Source organism: Ochotona princeps, chromosome 14 (genome assembly GCF_030435755.1).
Source record: "Ochotona princeps isolate mOchPri1 chromosome 14, mOchPri1.hap1, whole genome shotgun sequence".
NCBI lineage: Eukaryota > Metazoa > Chordata > Mammalia > Lagomorpha > Ochotonidae > Ochotona > Ochotona princeps.
In genome coordinates, this window is record NC_080845.1 from 33,467,127 (window position 1) to 33,487,170 (window position 20,044).

At 46.2% G+C, this 20,044-nt stretch overlaps 1 protein-coding gene and 1 non-coding gene across 5 annotated transcripts in view; both read left to right on the forward strand.

The window, feature by feature from the left end:
- Nucleotides 1-3,922: 3,922 nt before the first annotated feature.
- APTX (aprataxin) overlaps nt 3,923-20,044 on the forward strand; it is a 77,263-nt gene continuing 61,141 nt past the window's right edge. The window contains exons 1-7 of one of the 4 annotated variants that reach the window (XM_036496709.2): nt 3,923-4,046; nt 6,177-6,244; nt 10,480-10,616; nt 12,495-12,541; nt 13,797-14,105; nt 14,702-14,761; nt 16,458-16,684. In XM_036496709.2, the coding sequence (XP_036352602.2) occupies nt 10,487-10,616; nt 12,495-12,541; nt 13,797-14,105; nt 14,702-14,761; nt 16,458-16,684 (773 nt within the window). In that variant the 5' untranslated portion in view covers nt 3,923-4,046; nt 6,177-6,244; nt 10,480-10,486. Of the gene's footprint in view, nt 4,047-6,173; nt 6,245-10,479; nt 10,617-12,494; nt 12,542-13,796; nt 14,106-14,701; nt 14,762-16,457; nt 16,685-20,044 lie in introns of all 4 variants that reach the window. The other 3 variants (XM_058672413.1, XM_012925725.2, XM_058672412.1) reach the window with 3 other exon arrangements.
- LOC118759919 (U6 spliceosomal RNA) lies at nt 11,741-11,843 on the forward strand. The gene has a single exon (XR_004996461.1). It is a non-coding gene; the product is annotated as a U6 spliceosomal RNA (small nuclear RNA).

The window sequence follows — 20,044 nt, forward strand, 5'->3', positions numbered from 1 at the left end:
GTTCCCAGACCAGATTCTTGTGTGTTCTAGCAAGCACAAGGTCCGGCACAGTCCATCTCCCCAATCAGCTGGTGGTTGCAATTGCTGTGTTGGTTCTGTTTTCAGCCCCGACTTCCACTGGAACCAATGGGTGTTGCAGTCCAGCCTGGTTTTGTCCAGTACATACTCTGCCCTCGCATAAACCAGTGGGAGCTGCAGCCCAGTCAGAGCGACCCAATAACCCCCACCAGGCCCACCCCATACCCTGGTTTGCCAGTATGTGCAGCCAACTAGTCCAGTCTGTCCCACACCCCATTTGGCTCTCGTACATGTGAATGGGTTTTGAAGCTTAGTTCCATCTAACCAGCTCAACTATCCAGCCCTCACGGATGCTGTTGAGTGCCTCTGTCTAGCCACCCCAGCCCCTGTCCTAGTTTTTGTGCCTTCCCATGGGAGTGGTAACCCAAGAGGGAGGAGCCCACTATTTCCCTCCCAGGTCTCTCTCATTCCTGGATTATGCACTCTTTGGGTGGTTCTGTGGTTTGACTCGACAGAATTAGCCCCCAGTGCCAGCTTCTGCCATCTGATGCTGCGGCTAAGCCCAAACAACCCTCACCCACTCTAATTTTGTTTGCACCAGTAGGAATAATCCGCCCAGCCTGGCTTTTCCCTGATGTAGTCCACATGAGGCACACAGGTGTTATAGCCCTGTTTAGTCTGGTCTGCCCCAATCCCAGCTCACGCTCTCCAGTGGGAGTAGCTGTCCAGCAAGGGAACCTCCCCACTTATTCCCCCTGCCGGCTCTGTGGCAGCACTTTCAAGGTCAGGATTTAGTTACTGAGCCATTGTGTCAGGCCCCGGTTCATAAAATTTAAAGAAGTCCTATTTGTAACATCAGAATAAAGCAGAAAATCTGATGCATAAGGTGTAGCATGTTGTCCAGAAAGCCTAGTTAAAAGAACCAATGAAGGACGCCACACTGCACCACAGCTTTTCAGTGTAGATGAAACAGCTGATCCCGGAACGAGAAACCAGCTAGGACTCTCACAGCTAGAGAGAAGTTAGTGTTTGGCCACACAGCTTCAAAGGTCAACTGATCCCTGTCGTAAGAGTTAATGTAGTTGCTTAATTGAAATTGAGGCCAAGGCTCATTTGTTATCTCAGAAATCCTAGTGCCTCTATGTATTATACTCAATCCAAAGGAAAACAAATAATTATACTGTGTCTACTCTGCTTGTGCTCTGTAAAGTCAACATGACAGCATATTGACTCAAAATGTGACTTATTGAATATCAAGATCACTATTGCTGGTGCTGGTATTGTGGTACAGTGTCAAGCTGCTGCCTGAAACTTCAGTGTCCCATATCAAAGTGTTGTTTCAATTTCCAGCTGTTCTGCTTCTGATCCATCTCTCTGCTAACACACCTGAGAAATCAGTGAAGCTGGCTCAAGTACTTTTGGGCCCCTACCATCTGCATGGGAGACCCTGATGGAATTCCTGCAGCCTGGCTTTAGCCTGCCCTCATTTCAGGTATTGTGGGCATTTGGGGAAGGAACCAGCAGATTGAAGAAATGCTTCTCTCCCTCTATGCCAATCTGTCTTTCAAATAAACAAATGTTTAAAACAAATATCACTATCATCAATCACTATGAAAAACCACAGTGAGATATCTCACACCCAATAGGTTGGCTGCTATAAAAATACAGTAGGGCAGTAGGGCAGTACGGTGTTTGTCTTAGTAGTTAAGATGCTCATGTCCCATCTTCAGGGCATCTGGGTTTGATATTTGGCTCTGATTCCTGGTGCCAGATTTCTGCTAACACATATCTTGGGAAGCAACAGTGATGATTCAAGTAACAGTATTGAGATTTCTATGTCTCAGAAACCAAGCAAACCCACAAATAAGCACTGACAAGGGCTCAGTGAAACTGGAACTTTTGTGTGCTGTTGGTGGGAAAATAAATAGATAGCTGTTATAGAAAACAATGCCGTAATCTCTCACAATATCAAAAAGAAAATTGGCTTATGATCCAACAATTTCACTTCCATGTATATATCCAAATAATTGAAAGTAGGGTCCTGTACAGATGTTTGTACACTCATCTTCATGGGAACATTATTTGGGATAGTTAAAAGGTTGAAGCAACCCAAATGTTTAAGATGGATGAATGGATAAAGTGTGGTATATACATCAATGGAGTATCACTCAGCCTTAAAAAGGAACTATGCTGCATCATGAAGAAAACTGGAGGACATTATACTAAGTGAAGTAAGCCAGTCAGGAAAAGTAGTGTGATTTCACTTATATGAAGTATCTCAAGTGGTCCAGTTGATAGAAGTGTGGTTGCTGGGGCCTGAGGGATAGGTTCAGGGTTATTTTTTTAAACAATGCATTTATGAGAGAGTTTTCATCCACTGGTTCATTTCTCCAGTGTCGGCAATGGCCTGGATATGGGCAGGAATCAGAAACTCCATCTGGGCCTCCTGTGTGGGAGACAGGAGCCCAGTTATTTGAGTCTTCACTGCTGCCTCCCATGGTTCGCACCGGAAGCTGCAGCTGGGAAACAATCCCAGGTATGGGATGTGGAGCCCATGTGTCCTATTGGGTATTTTAAATGCTGTGTCAGATGCTTGCTTCTAGTTTCAGTTTTGCAAAATGAAGAAGTTCTGGAGATAGTTGCACAATCACATTAAATCTATGAAAGTCTTAAGTGCCTGTGAAGTCCTTAGTCAGGCTTTGTGTCATGTGACCATGCTTTTCTGGCCCTTAAAATATTGACCACAGACTGTACCTAATAGTAAACGGGGTATGAAACCTGCCAAGTTTCAAAAACACATTATGTGGCGAATAATAGTATTGGCAATGGTACGGTCCAGGTGTGAGACGGAACGTGCACAAAGGCAGATCAACGGAGGGAAAGGTTAGAACTGGTCAGAGCTTCTTATCTCTAGAAGTTGTGGACTGCACTCTTTAGCCATGAGGCCAGGATACCACTCAGATGCTTGCTGCCCTTCCCTGGTTCCCGGTGTGTCCTCTCTAGTGTCAACCTGTCCTTACTCTGCTCACAAAACCAAGATTCTCCTCCTGCAAGAGCCTCCCACCTTGTCTGGATGGCTCTAATATCTCTGCCTTCCGGTGGAAGGAAACAACATTCTTAATGAAGAAATGTTAACTCCTTAAGGCTCGGTTCCTACTGTGGTATGGCAAAACTGATGCCCCGTTCCTTCCTGCATGAGACAGACGGTGGGTGTTTGGCACAGCCGTTAAGATGTCCTCTTAGCTGCATGCCAAGGGGTTTGCTACTCGCCACCAATTCCTGCTAATGTGCACCCTGGGAGGCAGTGTTGATCGATCAAGCGGTTGTGCACCCTTGCCAGGGGAGACCTGGATTCAATTAAGGGCTCCGGGTTTCTTGTTATAAAACAAGCTGTTGTGGACATGGGGGGGAGGGTGGTTGTAAGCCAGTGAGTAAAAGATAGCTGCTGCTGCTTTTTAATCGTCCTGTCTTTCAAAAAAACACACACACACAACTTGTGTCAAAATACCCTGGAATAATTTCGACACATGACAAAGCTTGGAGAATGTCCTGGAATTGTAAAAACCAGTGTATCTCTCTCGCTGCTTCTTCTCCCTGGTTGTCTAGCAGCAGTTATTTTAGTGATGACATCATTAAAAAAAAAAGTAGGTTTCCCCTGCTCGTTTGTTTTTTCTCTCCTGAAAGGGGAGAAGGCAGATTGTAGAGGAGGCAGCAACGCTGCAGCAGGTCTGCAGTGGCGGGAGGCAGCATGGCCGTCCGCAGAGCCGCAGGAGGACTGAAGTTTTCGTCCAACCCGGAGACTGAGCGGCCCCGACGGCCAACCGTCCTCACGGAGACTCGGCTAACCGCCCCGGCCCGCGAGGCACCAACGGCTGCTGGGCGTCCTCCCATCCGGGCACTGGGCGAGCCCGTCAGCCAATCCGAGCAGAGGCCGTGGCGGCGTCACGGGTCGCGCTCCGGCCGGTAGCTCCGGAAGCGGCGAGGCACGGTTGGAGTAACGCCATCGCGTCCCTCTCCGGCGCCGAGAGGTAAGGCAGCGGTCGGCCTGCCTCCTCTCCGGGCCGGGTGTGAGAGCCGGCGCTGCGGGCGCTCGGCCGGGGCTGCTGCCGCCCGCCAGAGCCGAGCCCTCAGGACGCTGCCTCGGCTGCTCGCCTCCGCTGTCCGCTGCTTCCCGCAGCGCTCGGGGGCCGTTTGAACGGACGTTGGCTGTGGCCGCCGCCGCCACCCTCGGCGGTGTTGGTGCTGTGCGGGCCTGACGGCCTTGCACGAACAGTAAGATGAATGAGCCAGTGGTCCCAGCTTATCGGCAAGGGCCGTGTGTCCATCAGGGAATCTCTCCAAGGAGCTTGAGGGTCCTTGACCAACCCCTCACCGGGCTCGGAGAGCCGCAGGACGCGAGCCTTTCCCCTTCTAGTCCAGTAGAGATCCTCTCCGTTGGAAAGGAATATCTAGACCCTTCTGGAAATTGGGCTTCTGTTAGGAAATCTGTCAGACCGTTCCTGTGCCTTCAGACTTTAGACATCATTCACCGCTCATTTTTTTTTTCCTTACCGGAGCTTCACTGCTGCCAAGAGTGATCAGAGTGTTGAATGCCAGACCCTGAGTTTTACACCTGTCTCATCTGGCCCTTGTGACAAGCAAAGAGAGATTGTTAGTCTTTTTTTTTTTTTTTTTAAACAGTTGAAGGGTTGAAAGCTTTCAGAGGTTAAGTAACTTGACTGAGGTTTTCAGTGAGTAGATGAACGCAGGCAGTCCAACTTCAGAGGCCATGAGGTTCAGCACTTTAAAAAAAAAAAAAAAATATTTGAAAGGCAGAGAGACATCTTCCATCTTCTGGTTTACTCCCCCAATGGCTGGAGCTGAGCTGATCTGAAGCTAGAAACCAGAAGCTCCCACCCAGTCTCCCACATGGGAGCCAGATCCTAAGGCTTTGGGTTATCATGTGGTGCACTCCCAGGGTTCCAGCAGGGAGCTGGATAAGAAGTGAAGCAACCAGATCTTGATGGAATAAGCCAGTTGAGCCATCGAGTCAACCTCAAGTAAATAAATCTTTTAAAAAGTGAAAAAAAAAAAAAAAAAAAAGGCCGGGATGAAGGCTTAATGGCTAATCCCACGCCTATAAGTGCCAGCATCCCAAATAGATGGTGGTTTGTGTCCTGGTTGTGCCACTTCCCATGCATCAACCTGCCTGTGTCCTGGGAAAGCAGTCGAGGACAGCCCAAAGCCTTGGGACCCTGCACCTGCGTTGGAGACCTGGAAGAAGTTCCTAGCTCCTGGCTTTGGATTGGCCCAACTCCTGCTGTTGTGGCCAGTTGAAGAGTGAGCCAGCAGATGGGAGATCTTTGTCTCTCCTTTTCTCTGTAAATCTTCCTTTTTGATAGAAATTAATTCTAAAAAAGATTTATTTTTATTGATGCTGGGGTCACGCACCACAATGCTGGCCCCTGTTGTTGCTTACCTTTTTTTTACGGAAAAAATTAAGGTTATTAGACGTAATTTCCTTTCTTACAAAATCATGTAGATGGCACTCATCTTTTTCCTTTGGTCTCAGCGGATGAGTTTCTCTTATAAAAGTGAAACTATCTTTGCTTTTGACTTTTTTTTTTAAGATTTTAAAATTTTTATTGGAAAGGTCGCTTTTAGTGAGACAGGGAGAGATATCTTCCATCCACCGGTTCACTCCCCAAGTGGCTACAAGTGGCCAGAGCTGAACCTATCCGAAGCCAGGAGCAGGAAGCTTCTTTTGGGTCTCCCATGTGGGTGCAGAGTCCCCACACATTGAGCCATCCTCTACTGCCTTCCCAGATGACAGAAGAGCTGGATGAGGAGTGGAGCGGCTGTATCACGAACTGGTGCCCTTATGGGATCCCTGTGTTTGTAAGGGTGGGATTTAGGTATTGAGCCATTATGCTGGGCCCCTGAGCTTTTATGCTTTTTCTTATGAGACCTCGTTTTTGTTTACTTTGTGTTTCAGTCATATATAAGCAAAGGCGGGTTTCTCAGTTCTTCCCTGTTACCTGCCCCTTTCAAAGAACAAAAAGTCTGTGATGAACCTTCTCCCTTAAGCTGTCACTTAGTAATTCTTCCTTCTTATCTAGTCTGTTCTCAAGTATTTTAAATTTGTATTTCATTTCTTTATCTGCCTTTACCTTCAGCAGGCTAGCTTTCAGACCTGTCATTTCCCTGAAATTTCACCTTGGTCATCAGTGGTTGCTCATCAAAACAGGTAAAACGTTTTAAAATCATTACTAGATCTCTGTGTTACTTGACACTTGATCCTATCACCTACTATTATGTTTTCCAGGGTAGTTTGCTTACCTGATTTGTTTATGAAACGTTAAGATACAGAGTTGAACAAAACAAAGTTATTTTCTTCTTTTTCATCTTCTGTTTATTTTTAAAATATTTATGGGACTTGACCAATGGCTAAATTGGCTAATCCTCTGACTGCCATTGTTGGTATCTTATACGGGCGCCAATTCATGTCCGGATGTTCCACTCCCTGCTGATAACCTAAGAAAGCAGCAGAGGATAGCCCGAAACCTTGGGATCCTGCACCCATGTGGGAGACCGGCAGGAAGCTCCTGGCTTTGGATCAGCTCAGGCCTGGCCATTGTGGTGATCTGGGGAGTGAGCCAGCAAATAGATTTTTCTCTCTCTCCTTCTCTGTAATTCTGCATTTCGAATAAAAATAAGTAAAAAAATAAATTAAAAGAGATCTATTATGTATATGAAGGCAGAGAGTTACACAGAGAGAACATAAAAAGAAATATTTTATCTGCTGGTTCACTCCACAGATTTCTGCAGTGGCCGGGGTGGACTGGTTCAAAGCCAGGAACCAGGAGCCTCTTCAGGATCTTCTTTGTGGTGCAAGGTCCCAAGAATTGGGCTGTCTTCCACTGGATTTCTCAGGCACATTATCAAGGAGCTGGATGGAAGTAGAGCAGCCAGGACTTGAGTGGACACCCATATGGGATGCAAGCACTGTAGCTGGCAGCTTTATCTGGTATGCCTCAGCTGCTTGTGGTTGTTTAAGTAAACTTAGAAGATCTAAATGGTGAAGTAAAGTGTAGTTCCTGTGTTACACTAGCTACATTCTAGCTCACTTATCACATGATAGTTGTCTTTTTGGGCAAGTTTAGGACATTTATATTATTGTGGAAAATTCTGTTGGACAGCACTAAGGCATGTTATCAGAATTTTGGCTTTGTGTGGCTTATCAGACTACTTGAGTTCTTTTGAAAATACTTAAAATTTCTAAGCAATCCACACAACTCTGGAATAAAAGATGTAGAGCTGAAAACTAAATGAGTGGGATTTGCCCACATAGGTGTGAGGATATGTGGGGTTGTACACTAGGAGGTGCCAGAGAGGTAAACAAACAAGTCTGGGGCCCAGCGTGGTAGCCTAGTGGCTAAAAGTGTTTACCTTGCATGTGCTGGGATCCCATATGGGTGCCGGTTCTAATCCCGGCAGCCCCACTTCCCATCCAGCTACCTGATTGGGGTCTGGGAAAGCAGTGGAGGACAGCCCAAAGCCTTGGAACCCTGCACCCGTGTGGGAGACCCAGAAGAGGATGCTGGCTCTTGGCTTCGGATCGGCACAGCTCTGGCTGTTGAAGCTGCTTGGGGAGTTAATCAATGTTGTAAGATCTTCCTCTGTCTCTCCTCCTCTCTGTATATCTAAGCTTCCAATAAAAAAAAATCTTCAAAAAAGAAAGAGAGAAGAAAAAAGAAGTCTCAGCCAGTCCAAAGCCAGGAGCTTCCTCCTGGCCTCCCACACAGGTGTAGGGTCCCAAGGCTTTGGGCCATCTTCAACTGCTTTGCCAGGCCACGAGCGGGGAGCTGGATCAGTAGTGGAGCAGCCAGGACATATGGGATGTGGCACTTGGAGGTGGGGATTAGCCAGTTGAGCCAATGCTTTGGCCCTGTTTCCCTTTCTTATACATACGTTCATTGGAGTAACATTTTCATTTGTATTCACAACTTGGCTTTTGGCCTGCCTCAGCTTTTGGCATCTCTATGCTTAGTATTTTCTAGTTTTTGATTTCAAGTGAGAGACATGGGATTCTTCCTTTAAACATTTAGAGGTGATTATAGTATTATTGAGTGATCTTTTTAATTAAAAGTTTTTAATGTTGATTACATAGTTTTATTATATGTGCTGCCGAAGGAAGCACTGATGTTGATTACATAGTCAAGAGGGACGCATACCAATGTGTCCTCTGATTAGGGTGGGTGGGATTGAGGTGCAAAGGTATGTGGGTAGATAAATATTTGTTTTTTTCTTTTTTTTAAAGATTTATTATTATTTTATATTGGAAAGTCAGGTATACAGAGAGGAGGAGAGACAGAGAGGAAGATCTTCTGTCCGCTGATTCATTCCCCAAGCGGCTGCAACAGCCAGAGCTGTCCTAATCTGAAGCCAGGAGCCAGGAGCCTCCTCTGGGTCTCTCACTTGGGTACAGGGTCCCAAGGCTTTGGACTGTACTCGACTGCTTTCCCAGGCCACAAGCAGGTAGCTGGATGGGAAATGGGGCTGCTGGGATTAGAACCTGCACCCATATGGGATCCTGGCGCATGCAAGGCGAGGATTTTAGCCACTAGGCTGCCATGCTGGTCCCTCAGTTCATTCCTTTTTTTTTTTTTTTAAAAGATTTATTCATTTTATTACAGCCAGATATACACAGAGGAGGAGAGACAGAGAGGAAGATCTTCCATCCGATGATTCACTCCCCAAGTGAGCCGCAACGGGCCGGTACGCACCAATCCGAAGCCGGGAACCAGGAACCTCTTCCGGGTCCCCCACACGGGTGCAGTGTCCCAATGCACTGGGCCGTCCTCGACTGCTTTCCCAGGCCACAAGCAGGGAGCTGGATGGGAAGTGGAGCTGCCGGAACTAGAACCGGCGCCCATATGGGATCCCGGGGCTTTCAAGGCGAGGACTTTAGCCGCTAGGCCACGGCCGCCGGGCCCGTTCATTCCTTTTTATTCCCCTGTGTCTGAAGGGAGAGAGTCGTCCCTTGCTGTCACACTATATCAGCACCCAGGGATGGGGGCAATCATTTGATGACATCTTAGAGACCCCAATGTGGGGAAGAATGCTCCGAGGGTGTTACTTGAGTGGTTTTGATAGTTCTGAGACGTTGTGTTTTCATTGCACTGGGGTTGAGAAAAACTTTTACCTGATCTAATTTCAGGATTATATCTCTGGGAATAGTGAGGCCATGGGAGAGGGAGACCAATGTGGTGGTGGTGGGTGATAGGGATGGATTTGGGGCAGTCAGGAGGTATGGATAGCAAATCAGTGGAGCAATGTAAACTCATGGCATGTATCCCCTAAGTTAGTCATAGAGTGGGATTCCTGACACCCCAAAGCAATTATACTAGTAACACCAAAGATTGTTGATCACAGATCCCCCTGAGATGTAACAGTAATGAATAAGTTGGCATTATTAAAAACTCCCAAATGTGATATAGAGACATGAGGTGAGTATAGGCTGTTGAAAAAATGGTACTAAGCCACAAACATTCAATTAAAAAAAAAATAACAGTATCTACAGAGTGAAAAAGGCAAGATTCAGTAAAGGAAGATAGGACTGAAATGAGTCTCCAAGTTTCCCCTCGCCTGTATTCCTGTCTGCTCCCATTACTTTTGTCTTTGTTCAGGCCTCACCTTTTTTGAATTTCTTTCCTCTCTCTTTTTGACTGATGGCCAAATTTTTTTTTCAAACGAAACAGACCACCCCAAAACCAGCATTTCTACTCTTGCATAAGTTGTATGTTACGCAAAAGTGCTGTGTTCACTCAGTAGAAATTGTGGATTTGCACATTTATTTGGCAGTCCTCTGGCAGATGAGAGCAGAATGTGTGGTTCTAACACTAGTACGTGTTACAACAACTAAGGAAGGGAAACCCAGCACACATAAAGACACCAAGAACTGAGGAACACCTTCCTTCTGGGCCCCTAGTTGCCTGGTGGGCCTGCTCCTCATACATTACAAGCCCGGGTAAATACCCTGTGCATCAGAGTCAGTTCTTTTCCTGGGTAATTACATGTTTGTGTACTCTCTTGTGAATAATGTTTATCATGTTACATGGTGATGATTGTCATCTCAATCTGTCCAGGCCCTCGGGGACAGGGACAATATTTTATTTCCTTTTGAGCTTCATTAGATACCCCAGTGCCCGGCACATGGAGTGTATCAGTAAGTGTGTAGCAATGTTTGATTGCATAACATGAGTCAGCCAGGGAGGTAAATACTTAACCACATTATCTCATTTTAAGCCTTGCAGAGGCTTCCTGAGTCCTGTCATTATCAAGGGTTTGTAGGGGGGAATGGAGAGGGAGGCGAAGTCACCTGCCTCAAGCTGTGCAGCTGGGGAATCACGTGTGTGGTGCTGCTGAGTGCAGTCTCGTGTTGGTGGAGCTTTCCCAGCGGTTCTCTGGTTTTGTCTCTAGAGCGACGATGCGGGTGTGCTGGCTGGTGAGGCAGGACAGCCGGCACCAGCGAATCAGACTTCCGCATTTGGAAGCAGTTGTGATTGGACGCAGCCCAGAGACCAAGATTACTGACAAGAAATGTTCTCGACAGCAAGGTAACTAGTCATGACATTATGGAGCTTGCCATGTGTGTTTCTGTAAGAGAGTGATAAACAGAGATGCCCACTTCCTGGGTAACACTGGTAGAAAACACATTGCCAAAAACAAGCCTCAGAGAGTAACCTTATAGCCAGCACCAGGGCCCCATTCATTCCTGATTCTGCTCTCCTATGTGGTGACATTCCTGTCAGGTGGGGTTGGGAGCAGCCAAATTTTCACTTGTAATCAAGGGACAGTGGAACTGAGTCCTTCACTCTGCCTGACCTGGAGAGATTGCTCACTGGGCAGTGAGATGGAAGAAATCCAGACTCAGCTGGAAACTGCAGGGTGGTGCCATCCCTTACAGAGCCCACACAGAGGGCAGCATCTGTCCAAGACTAGAGCATTGGGTGTCTCGTCTCTCTTAGGTTAATGAAGTGAGAGTCCTTGTCCTCGGGAAAGGGCCTTACTGTGTTCCTCACTGTAGTGTGACCCCCGAGTAGTTCAGAGAGTTGGGGCCTGCAACGCAGATTATTGTTTTTCCTGCTGGAGTTAGTCTAAGGGGAGGAAGAAGAAGAACCATGCTTGAACCCACAGGCAGACATGGAAGCAGGAGCTAGTGTGACATGGTGGGTAAAGATGCCACCTGCGAGACTGGTATCCCATATGGGTGCCAGTTCAAGTCTTGGTTGCCCCACTCCCAAATCCCTCCTAATGCACCTGGGAAAGCAGGAAAGGATTGCCCAAGTCCTTGAGCCCTTGGACTCACATGGGAGACCTTGAAAAGAAGCTCTGGCTCCTGGCTTTGGATTAGCCCAGCTCCAGCTGTTACAATTGTTTGGGGAATGAACCAGCAGGTGAAAGATCTTGTTGCCTCTTCCCCTCTGTTAATTCTGCCTTTCAGATAAATAAATCTTTTAAACAGCAAAATGAAACAAAAAGACATGGAAGTAACCCCCTCTGTGTTCAATGTTCTTTCTGCTCATATGTTCTCAGTCTGTTCTGTCTCTTTTGTCTTCTTTCTCGGATGCTTTCCACTGCTTCTTCCCTAGGTCGGTTGAACTTCTGTTTTTCAGAATATGTATTTTACCTCTTTCTTTGTTGAAGGCATCTGGTAGTTTTGAAAATTGATAATAGAAGTGCTCGCTTTGGTAGCACATATTAAAATTGATAGGATACAGAGAAGATTAGCATGGCCCCTGCACAAGGATGACACATAAATCTGTGAATAGAAATTGGTAATAGAAGCCTGATTTAAGTGTAAGGCAAGCACTTGTGTGAGAAATGAACCCCCCTTTCTAGCTGGCAGAGTCTGTTATGTTGAGAAAGAAAGCACATACACTCTTTCCATCTGCTGGTTCACTTCTCAAATGGCTTCAACAACCAGATGTGGGCTAGGCTGAAGCCAGGAACAGGAACCCCATTATGGTTCCTTGTGTGGGTGGCAGGGACCTGGGCACCTGGGCATCTCACTGCTTTCCCAGGCACATTATCAGGGAGCTGGATCAGAAGTGAAACAGCTGGAACTTCATCTGGTGCTCCAAAAGGGGGTGTTGACGTGGCAAGCAATGTGTAGCTCTGTGTGCCAGAATATGGGTCCTGCATTGGACATTTTATGGGAGGAGTTGAAGGTTTTAGAAGTTGGTGGACCTTGGAACCCAATCATCTGCATAACAGACAGTTGTTCAGAGGCCTTGGAGGAAAAAAAAATCTGTAAAGCTGCCTCCCACAGCTCAGACTCTTCTGTCTCTGCAATCCTTTTTCTTGAATATTCTGTGTACTCCCAGGTCCAGTTGCACTTCATAGATAATGAGGCTACATTGTCCTTTGGGGAGGCAAGGGCAAGTTGTTGGTTTTTATTACCTTGGTGTTTAACGTTTTGCTTTCTCTCTCAGTGCAGTTGAAAGCAGAATGTGAAAAAGGATATGTGAAGGTGAAGCAGGTATGTGTGTTTTTAACATGGCTTCCACTTTATACTTGCTGACTTTTTTATGCTGTTGACTTTGTTTTTCAGTTGTTTCTTTTTTAACACTTAAAAATGATTTATTTTAATTGGAAAGGCAGATTTACAGAGAGAAGGAGAGACAGAGAAAGATCTTCCATCCACTGTTTCACTCCCTGAATGGCTTTAGTGGGGCTGGAGCTGAGCTGATTTGAAGCCAGGAATTTCTTCCTGGTCTCCCACATGGGTTCAGAGTCCCAAGGCTCTGGACCATTCACTACTGCTTTCTGAAGCTGAAGCAGGGAGCTAGATGGGAAGTGGAGCATCTAGGACAGGGAGCCATCACTTATATGGGATGTTGGTGCTTGGAGGTGAAGGATTAGCTAGTTGAGCCATCACACTGACCCCTCATTTGCCTTTCATAGCTAGTTGAGCCATCACACTGGCCCCTCATTTGCCTTTCATAGCTAGTTGAGCCATCACACTGGCCCCTCATTTGCCTTTCAAAGAGAAAACTATTCTATCTGTTGGTTCATTCCCCAAATGCTTGAAAGAGCCACAACTGGGCTGGGCCAAAGTGAGAGCCCAGATCTGTCTGGGTTTCTCACATGGCTGGCAGGAAACCAAGCACTTAAGCCATCATTTGTTTCCCAAAGTGTGCATGAATAGGAAGCTGGGTCCAAAGCAGAGTAGGTGAGACTAGAACCAGCACTCTAATAGAGGATGTGGGTGTCCTAAGTGGTGGCTTAACCCATTGCACTACAGTGTCTGTCCCATATTGTTGACTTTAGTGTGACTGTGTCAGTGAGTGAGGGCTTTTCTGTAATGCATGGAAGTGACAAAGTAATATAGGTAAAAGTTAAGCACAGCGCCTGGTACATAGTGGGAGGTTGGCATGGTAGTAGGTCATGTTACTGATAGTGTTATTGTTATTTTGATTCTTTCCTTTTCTTTTCAAAAGGTTTATTTATTTGAAAGGTGAAGTTACAGAGAGAGAAAGGGAAAAAGGATGAGATGGTCTGTCCACTGATTTGCCTCCAAAATGGCCATGTCTCCCACATGGGTAACAGGCCCAAGCACCTGGGCCATCTGCTGCTGCTTTCTAGGCACATTGTCGGATGCTGGATTAGAAGTCGAGCAGCTGGGATTCAAACCAGTGCTCATATGGGATGCCGGTGTTGCAGGTAGTGGCTTAACACACTGTGCCACAACACCGGCACCTGTTATAATTATTTTGTAATTATTTATTCCATAGGTAGGGGTCAATCCCACCAGCATTGACTCAGTCGTCATTGGGAAGAACCAAGAGGTGGAGCTGTACCCTGGCCAGGTTCTACGCATGGTGAATGAACGTTATCCATATGTTGTAGAGTTTGAGGAAGAGGCAAAGAGCTCTGGACCAAAAGCACACAGGAAGAGAAAGAGATCAGGCAACAATGATTCTGTTGAAAGGGATGCTGTCCAGGAAGCTGATCCTGGCGCAGGGCTCGAACCTGAGAACAGTCCTAGCCATGGCTCTGTGCCCCCCAAAAAGAGCAAGGTGAAGGATAAATCTACCAAGAAGGTGAGGGTAGTATGATTGATGGTGACCTGGAGATTAAATGAGATATAATGGCTGCTTAATTGTTTTGTGTATACTGTAAGGTTCAGGCACATGTGAAGTGTTATTAACCATAATGAGGGTTATTCACCATGATGAAAGAGTCACTTGTTTGTGGCTTGGACATTGCTTGGGTAAACGTCCCTTTATATGCGTTTCTCTTGAATTCCTGAGGTATACCACTTGAAGGAAGATAGGATAATAATGGCAACATATTTACCACTGAGTGATTAAAATGGATCCTAGCGTAGGTCATGTAGTTTATGTGCCATATTCAAGGTAGACACTTGACTGGGTAGTAGCTGGAGTGTAAGAGGGAGGTGAGGACAGGATAGGAGTCACACTCTTGACTCTTCTGGTCTCCATCCAGACACCTCCTCCAAAACCAGGCAGATAGTGGATATTTCCATGACTCTAAGAGGCAATAGAATGAATAAAGAGAGTGTAGTTTAATTCTCAAAATGACCTTATTTTCAGGTTTGGTTGGACTTTGCTATCACACAGTATTAACTAGTGTCAGATTTAATTATTGGTAATTTACATGACCTGTTTTTGTTTAGGATTCACTGGGCCACTGGAGTCAAGGCTTGAAGATTTCAATGCAGGATCCCAAAATGCAGGTCAGAATCAAGTTTTGTAGTTTAAACATATCTTATGTTTTAAATGATCACAGGGTATGGATCATACTTTTATATTAAAAAGTGTTAGTCCATTGGCATGAGATGTGTTTTGTTGGGCTGTTTTGTGAGAACAAGTGTTTTCTCCATTGACAAAAAGGTAGCAACTAGAATTATTTGAACAGAAGCTAAGTTATTCAGGTGACTATCCCTTCTGCCTTACATTTAATTTTTAGTATTAAATTTATTTACTTGAGAGAACCTGGGAGAGACGGAGAAGCAGAGAGCTTCCATCCATTGGTTCACTCCTTGGAAGCCTTCAGTGACCAAGTCTGGGCCAGACTAAGGCTGAGAACTTGAAACTTCAATTAGGGTCTCCCGTGTGGTGGCAGAGACCGAGTTACTTAGCATCACTGCTGCCTCCTATGGCATTGGCAGGAAGCTGGAATCAGGAGCTGGGAGTCAAACCCAGGGATTCTGATGAGGGTTGTGCTTAATACCTGAGCCACTTGGAAAAATCACACCCCCATGGATTTTTTCATTTAATTAATTAATTAATTTGAAAGGCAAAATGACAAACTGAGAGGAAGACAGAGATCCTCAACCTGCTTGTTTATCCCCCAAATGGCTATGTTTGCCAGGTCTGGTCCAGGCTGAAGCCAGGGGTTCAGAACTTCAGAACTTCACCCAGGGCTCCCATGTGGGTGGCAGTAACTCAAACATTCAGGCCAACTTCTGCTGCCCTCAGAGGCCTTTAGTAGAGAGCTGGAGTGGAAGTAGAGTGATTGGGACTTGTATTTTGATATGGGATCCTGATGTTACAAAATGATTGATTGGTCTGTCGTGTCACACTGTTGGTATCTCCCCACAATTTTTTTTTTTATACAGAAAGTGAAGTAGAGACAGAGTTTTTCTATCCACTGATATACTCCCCAGATGGCCACAGCGGCCAAGGCTGGGCCAGGCAGGCTGAAGCCAGGAGTTTAACTGTGTTTCCCGTATGGGTGGAAGAAACCAAAGTACTTGGACTATCTTCTGCTGCTTTTCCTTGACTATTAGCAGGGAGTTGGATCAGAAATGGAGCAACTGGGACTCCAACTGGCACCCATATGAGAAGCCAGCATCACAGGCAGTAGCTTTCCATGCTATGCCACAATTCCAACCTCTCTCCTACAGCTGCTTTTTTTTTGTTTTGTTTTTTGAAAGAGAGTTGGAGGGAGAGATGGATCTTCCACCCTTTGGGTCACTTCCCAAATGGCCATGATAGCTAAAACTGGGTCGATCTGAAGCCAGGAGCATGAAGCTTCTTTCTCTAGATCTCCCATGTGGGTGGTGGAGCCCAAGGATTTAAGCCATTATCCATTGCTTTCCCAGACAGGTTAGCAGGGAGCTAGACTTGAGCTGGTGCCCATATGGGGTTGTTAGTGCTTAAGGCAGCAGCTTTCTTCACTGTGCCACAGCACCAATCTCCTCCCCTGCTGATTCTAGATCTTGGTTAGAATCCTAGATTTATCATCTGATGCCTATGTGACAAGATGCTTGATTTGTCTCAGTCTCAGTGCTCTCATCTCTCAAAGTTGTGATACTAAAACCTTTTGCAGAAGACTGTGTTGGGAACTAAGTGACTTAATGAGTATGGCAGCACCTGGCACACAGAAACTTCTCAGTAGATGTCTGTTTCCTTGTGTCCCTCTGCTAGGTGTACAAAGATGAGCAAGTGGTAGTGATTAAGGATAAATACCCCAAGGCCCGTTACCACTGGCTGGTCTTGCCGTGGACCTCCATTTCCAGTCTGAAGGCTGTGACCAGTGAACACCTTGAACTCCTCAAGCATATGCATACCGTGGGAGAAAAGATGATTGCAGATTTTGCAGGGTCCAGTAAGCTCCGATTCCGACTGGGCTACCATGCCATTCCCAGCATGAGGTAAGTTTTGGGTGGTGCTGGTGCTTCCATTTCTGTCCAGTTGTTCAGAGAGCTGGAGCCTGGGCCTGCTGAGTGTGCTGACAGCCCTGAGACCCCCAGGGGCAGTAGGCTGGGATGGAGCCAAGGGTGAAGGGCTGAGCCTTCACCTCTAGCTAGACCCACCTAGAAACCTACTCTGCCTGTAATTAAGTTCCTTAGGATCCTTTGTTCTCAAAATTCAGAGCTTTTAGGACCTCAAATAGGAGCAAGACGAAGCAGCTGCGTTCCCCTCAGATGAGGACCTGCAGTCAGTGGCTTTCATCACAGTTTTCAAAAGCATCTGCAACACAGAAATACTTAAGGACTGTTGCTGTGATGGGAACAAAACACCACAGGCTTCCTTAATGACAGCTTAGTAAAACTAAGACTGAAGGTAAAATGAGAGTGCGGTATGGAATCTGGTCCTCTGGCTTAGACCTGGAAGGGTTTGGGAAGGAATAGTGACTCTTTTTTCAAAGAATGCATGCAAGGCAGATCTCCATAGTTTGTTTGACCTGCACAGTAGGATAAGGAGACTGATTCCAGAATTTTTACCTTATTTTTAAAATGGTGGTCAAATATGCATTAAGCATCTTCGCATTGTTGTGCAACCATCCTTCTCCAGCACGTTTTTCATTTCCTCAAAATGAAACTCTGTATGTGTTAAATAATAATTCCTGTTCACCCAGTGGCCCCTCCTGTCTGGATGGAGTATCGTCTTCCCTCATCTGTGAGTCTGTGAGGGATGTGTTTTTTTTTTGTTTTGTTTTGTTTTTTTTTTTTTTAAAGATTTACTCATTTTATTACAGCCAGATATATACAGAGGAGAGACAGAGAGGAAGATCTTCCGTCCGATGATTCACTCCCCAAGTGAGCCGCAACGGGCCGGTGCGCGCCGATCTGAAGCCGGGAACCAGGAACCTCTTCTGGGTCTCCCACGTGGGTGCAGTGTCCCAAAGCCTTGGACCGTCCTCGACTGCTTTCCCAGGCCACAAGCAGGGAGCTGGATGGGAAGTGGAGCTGCCGGGATTAGAACCGGCGCCCATATGGGATCCCGGGGCTTTCAAGGCGAGGACTTTAGCCGCTAGGCCACGCCGCCGGGCCCGAGGGATGTGTTTCAAGGCTCTGAAGGGAGTGCTTGAAATTACTGAAGCTGAAATATATTCTTTTACAAAATATGTACATACCTCTGATAAATTTCAACTTTAAAATTAAGCACAATAATAGATTAATAATAATAAGAACTATAGTACCAAGACATTGTTATAAAAGTTGTATGTATTTAGTTTCTTTTTTAAAGATTTATTTATTTTTATTGGAAAGCTGGCAGATTTACAGAGAGGAGAGACAGAGGGGAAGATCTTTTTTTTAAAGATTTATTTTAAATGCAGTTACAGAATATGTGTCGGGGGGATACGGGATGCAGATGCAGAGAGAGAAAGAGCGGGAAGCCTTCCATCTGCTGGTTCTCACCCCAGATGGCTGCAGTGGCTAGGGCTGGGCCAAGCCAAAGCCAGGATTCAGGAATTTCTTCCAGATCTCCCAAGTGAGTGGTGGGTCCCCAAGTTCTCATGCCATTTGCCACTGTTTTTTTCTGGCACACTAGCAGGGAGGTGGATCAGGAGTGGGACAGCTAGGACATTAACTGCTATGCATATGGGAAGCCAGTATTGCAATCGGCGACTTTACATGCCATGCCACAATGCTGGCCCCATCTAAATTCTTTTAGCGGAGATAGTGTTCCTCTTGATTTTATAGCTTCATATAAATGGAATTGTGCTCTCTTTTTCATTTCCATAACTTTTTTTTTATTTGAAATGCAGAGAGAGTCAGATTTCCCATCCACCATTTCATTTCCCAAATGCATACAGTAGCTAGGACTGGGCAGAGCTGAAATGGAGAACAGGAACTCAACTCAGTTCTGCACATGTGGCAGGGAGCCACTTGAGCCTTTACCTGCGTCCCTCTTGGGTACACCCTTTTAGGAAGCTGGACTCAACCAAGAACTGGGACTAGAACCTGGGCACTCCTTTTTGTAAGATTTATTTTTATTTGAAAGAAAAAGTTGCACAGAGAGAACGAGAAAGAGAGAGAGCGAGCAAGCGAGCATGCGCATTTACTACTCAGATGGCCTCAATGTCCAGAGCTGAGCTGATCCAAAACCAGGAACCAGGGGTCAAAGATTATCCTTTGGGTCTCCCATGTGGGTGCAGGGGTACAAGAACTTGAGCTGCCATCTGCTGCTTTCTTGGGTTCCATGGAGGGAGCTGGATTGGAAGTGGAGCAACCGGGACTTCAACTGGCTTGAACATGTGGAATGCCTGCACTGCAGGCAGAGGCTTACCTTGCCAGGCTATGGCACTGACTCTAACCCAGGCATTTTTGATATGTGTTCTGGGCATTCTGAATGACATCTCAACTTCTGTATCAAACGTTGTCCCCCAAATTTGGGTTTGTCTGACATTATTTATGATTAGATTAAGACAGTGCCCCCCCCCCCATGGGGCCTGGCGCCATGGCCTAGAGGCTAAAGTCCTCACCTTGAATGCACCAGGATCCCATATGGGCGCCGGTTCTAGTCCCGGCTGCTCCACTTCCCATCCAGCTCCCTGCTTGTGGCCTGGGAAAGCAGTCAAGGACGGCCCAAAGCTTTGGGACCTGCACCCACGTGGGAGACCTGGAAGAAGCTCCCGGCATCGGATCGGGGCAGCATTGGCCATTGCAGTCACTTGGGGAGTGAATCATCGAATGGAAGATCTTCTCTGTGTCTCCTCCTCTCTGTGTATCTGCCTTTCCAATAAAAATAAATAAATCTTAAAAAAAAGAAAACAGTGCCCTCCTCCCTCCCTTTTTTATTGTGAATGCCAAAATACCACAGAAGTGACTGTTTCTTTCCCGGACATACTGGAAGTTACTAATACTGAGATGACTTGTTTGTGATGTTAACCTTAACCATTTTTTTAAAGATGATTTCTGTCAGGTTTCCACAATCTTCCACAAAATTCCACAATATTTTTCTCTTTGTAACTGATGAATGCCTTTAGGGAGGTTTTTTTTTGTTGTTGTTGTTTGTTTGTTTTTAAAGATTTATTTATTTGAAGATTTATTTACTTTTATTGAAAGGCAGAGTTAGAAGGAGAGAGAGAGAAAGATCTTCCATGCATTGGTTCACTCCCCAAATGGCTACAGTGGCTGAAGCTGAGCCGACCTGAAGCCAGCTGTCTGGGGCCTCTTCCAGGTCTCCCACATGGGTGCAGGGGCCCAAGACTTTGGGCCGTCCTATTTTCTTCCCAGGCCACAAGCAGGGAGCTGGATGGGAAGTGGAGCAGCTGGGCCATGGCT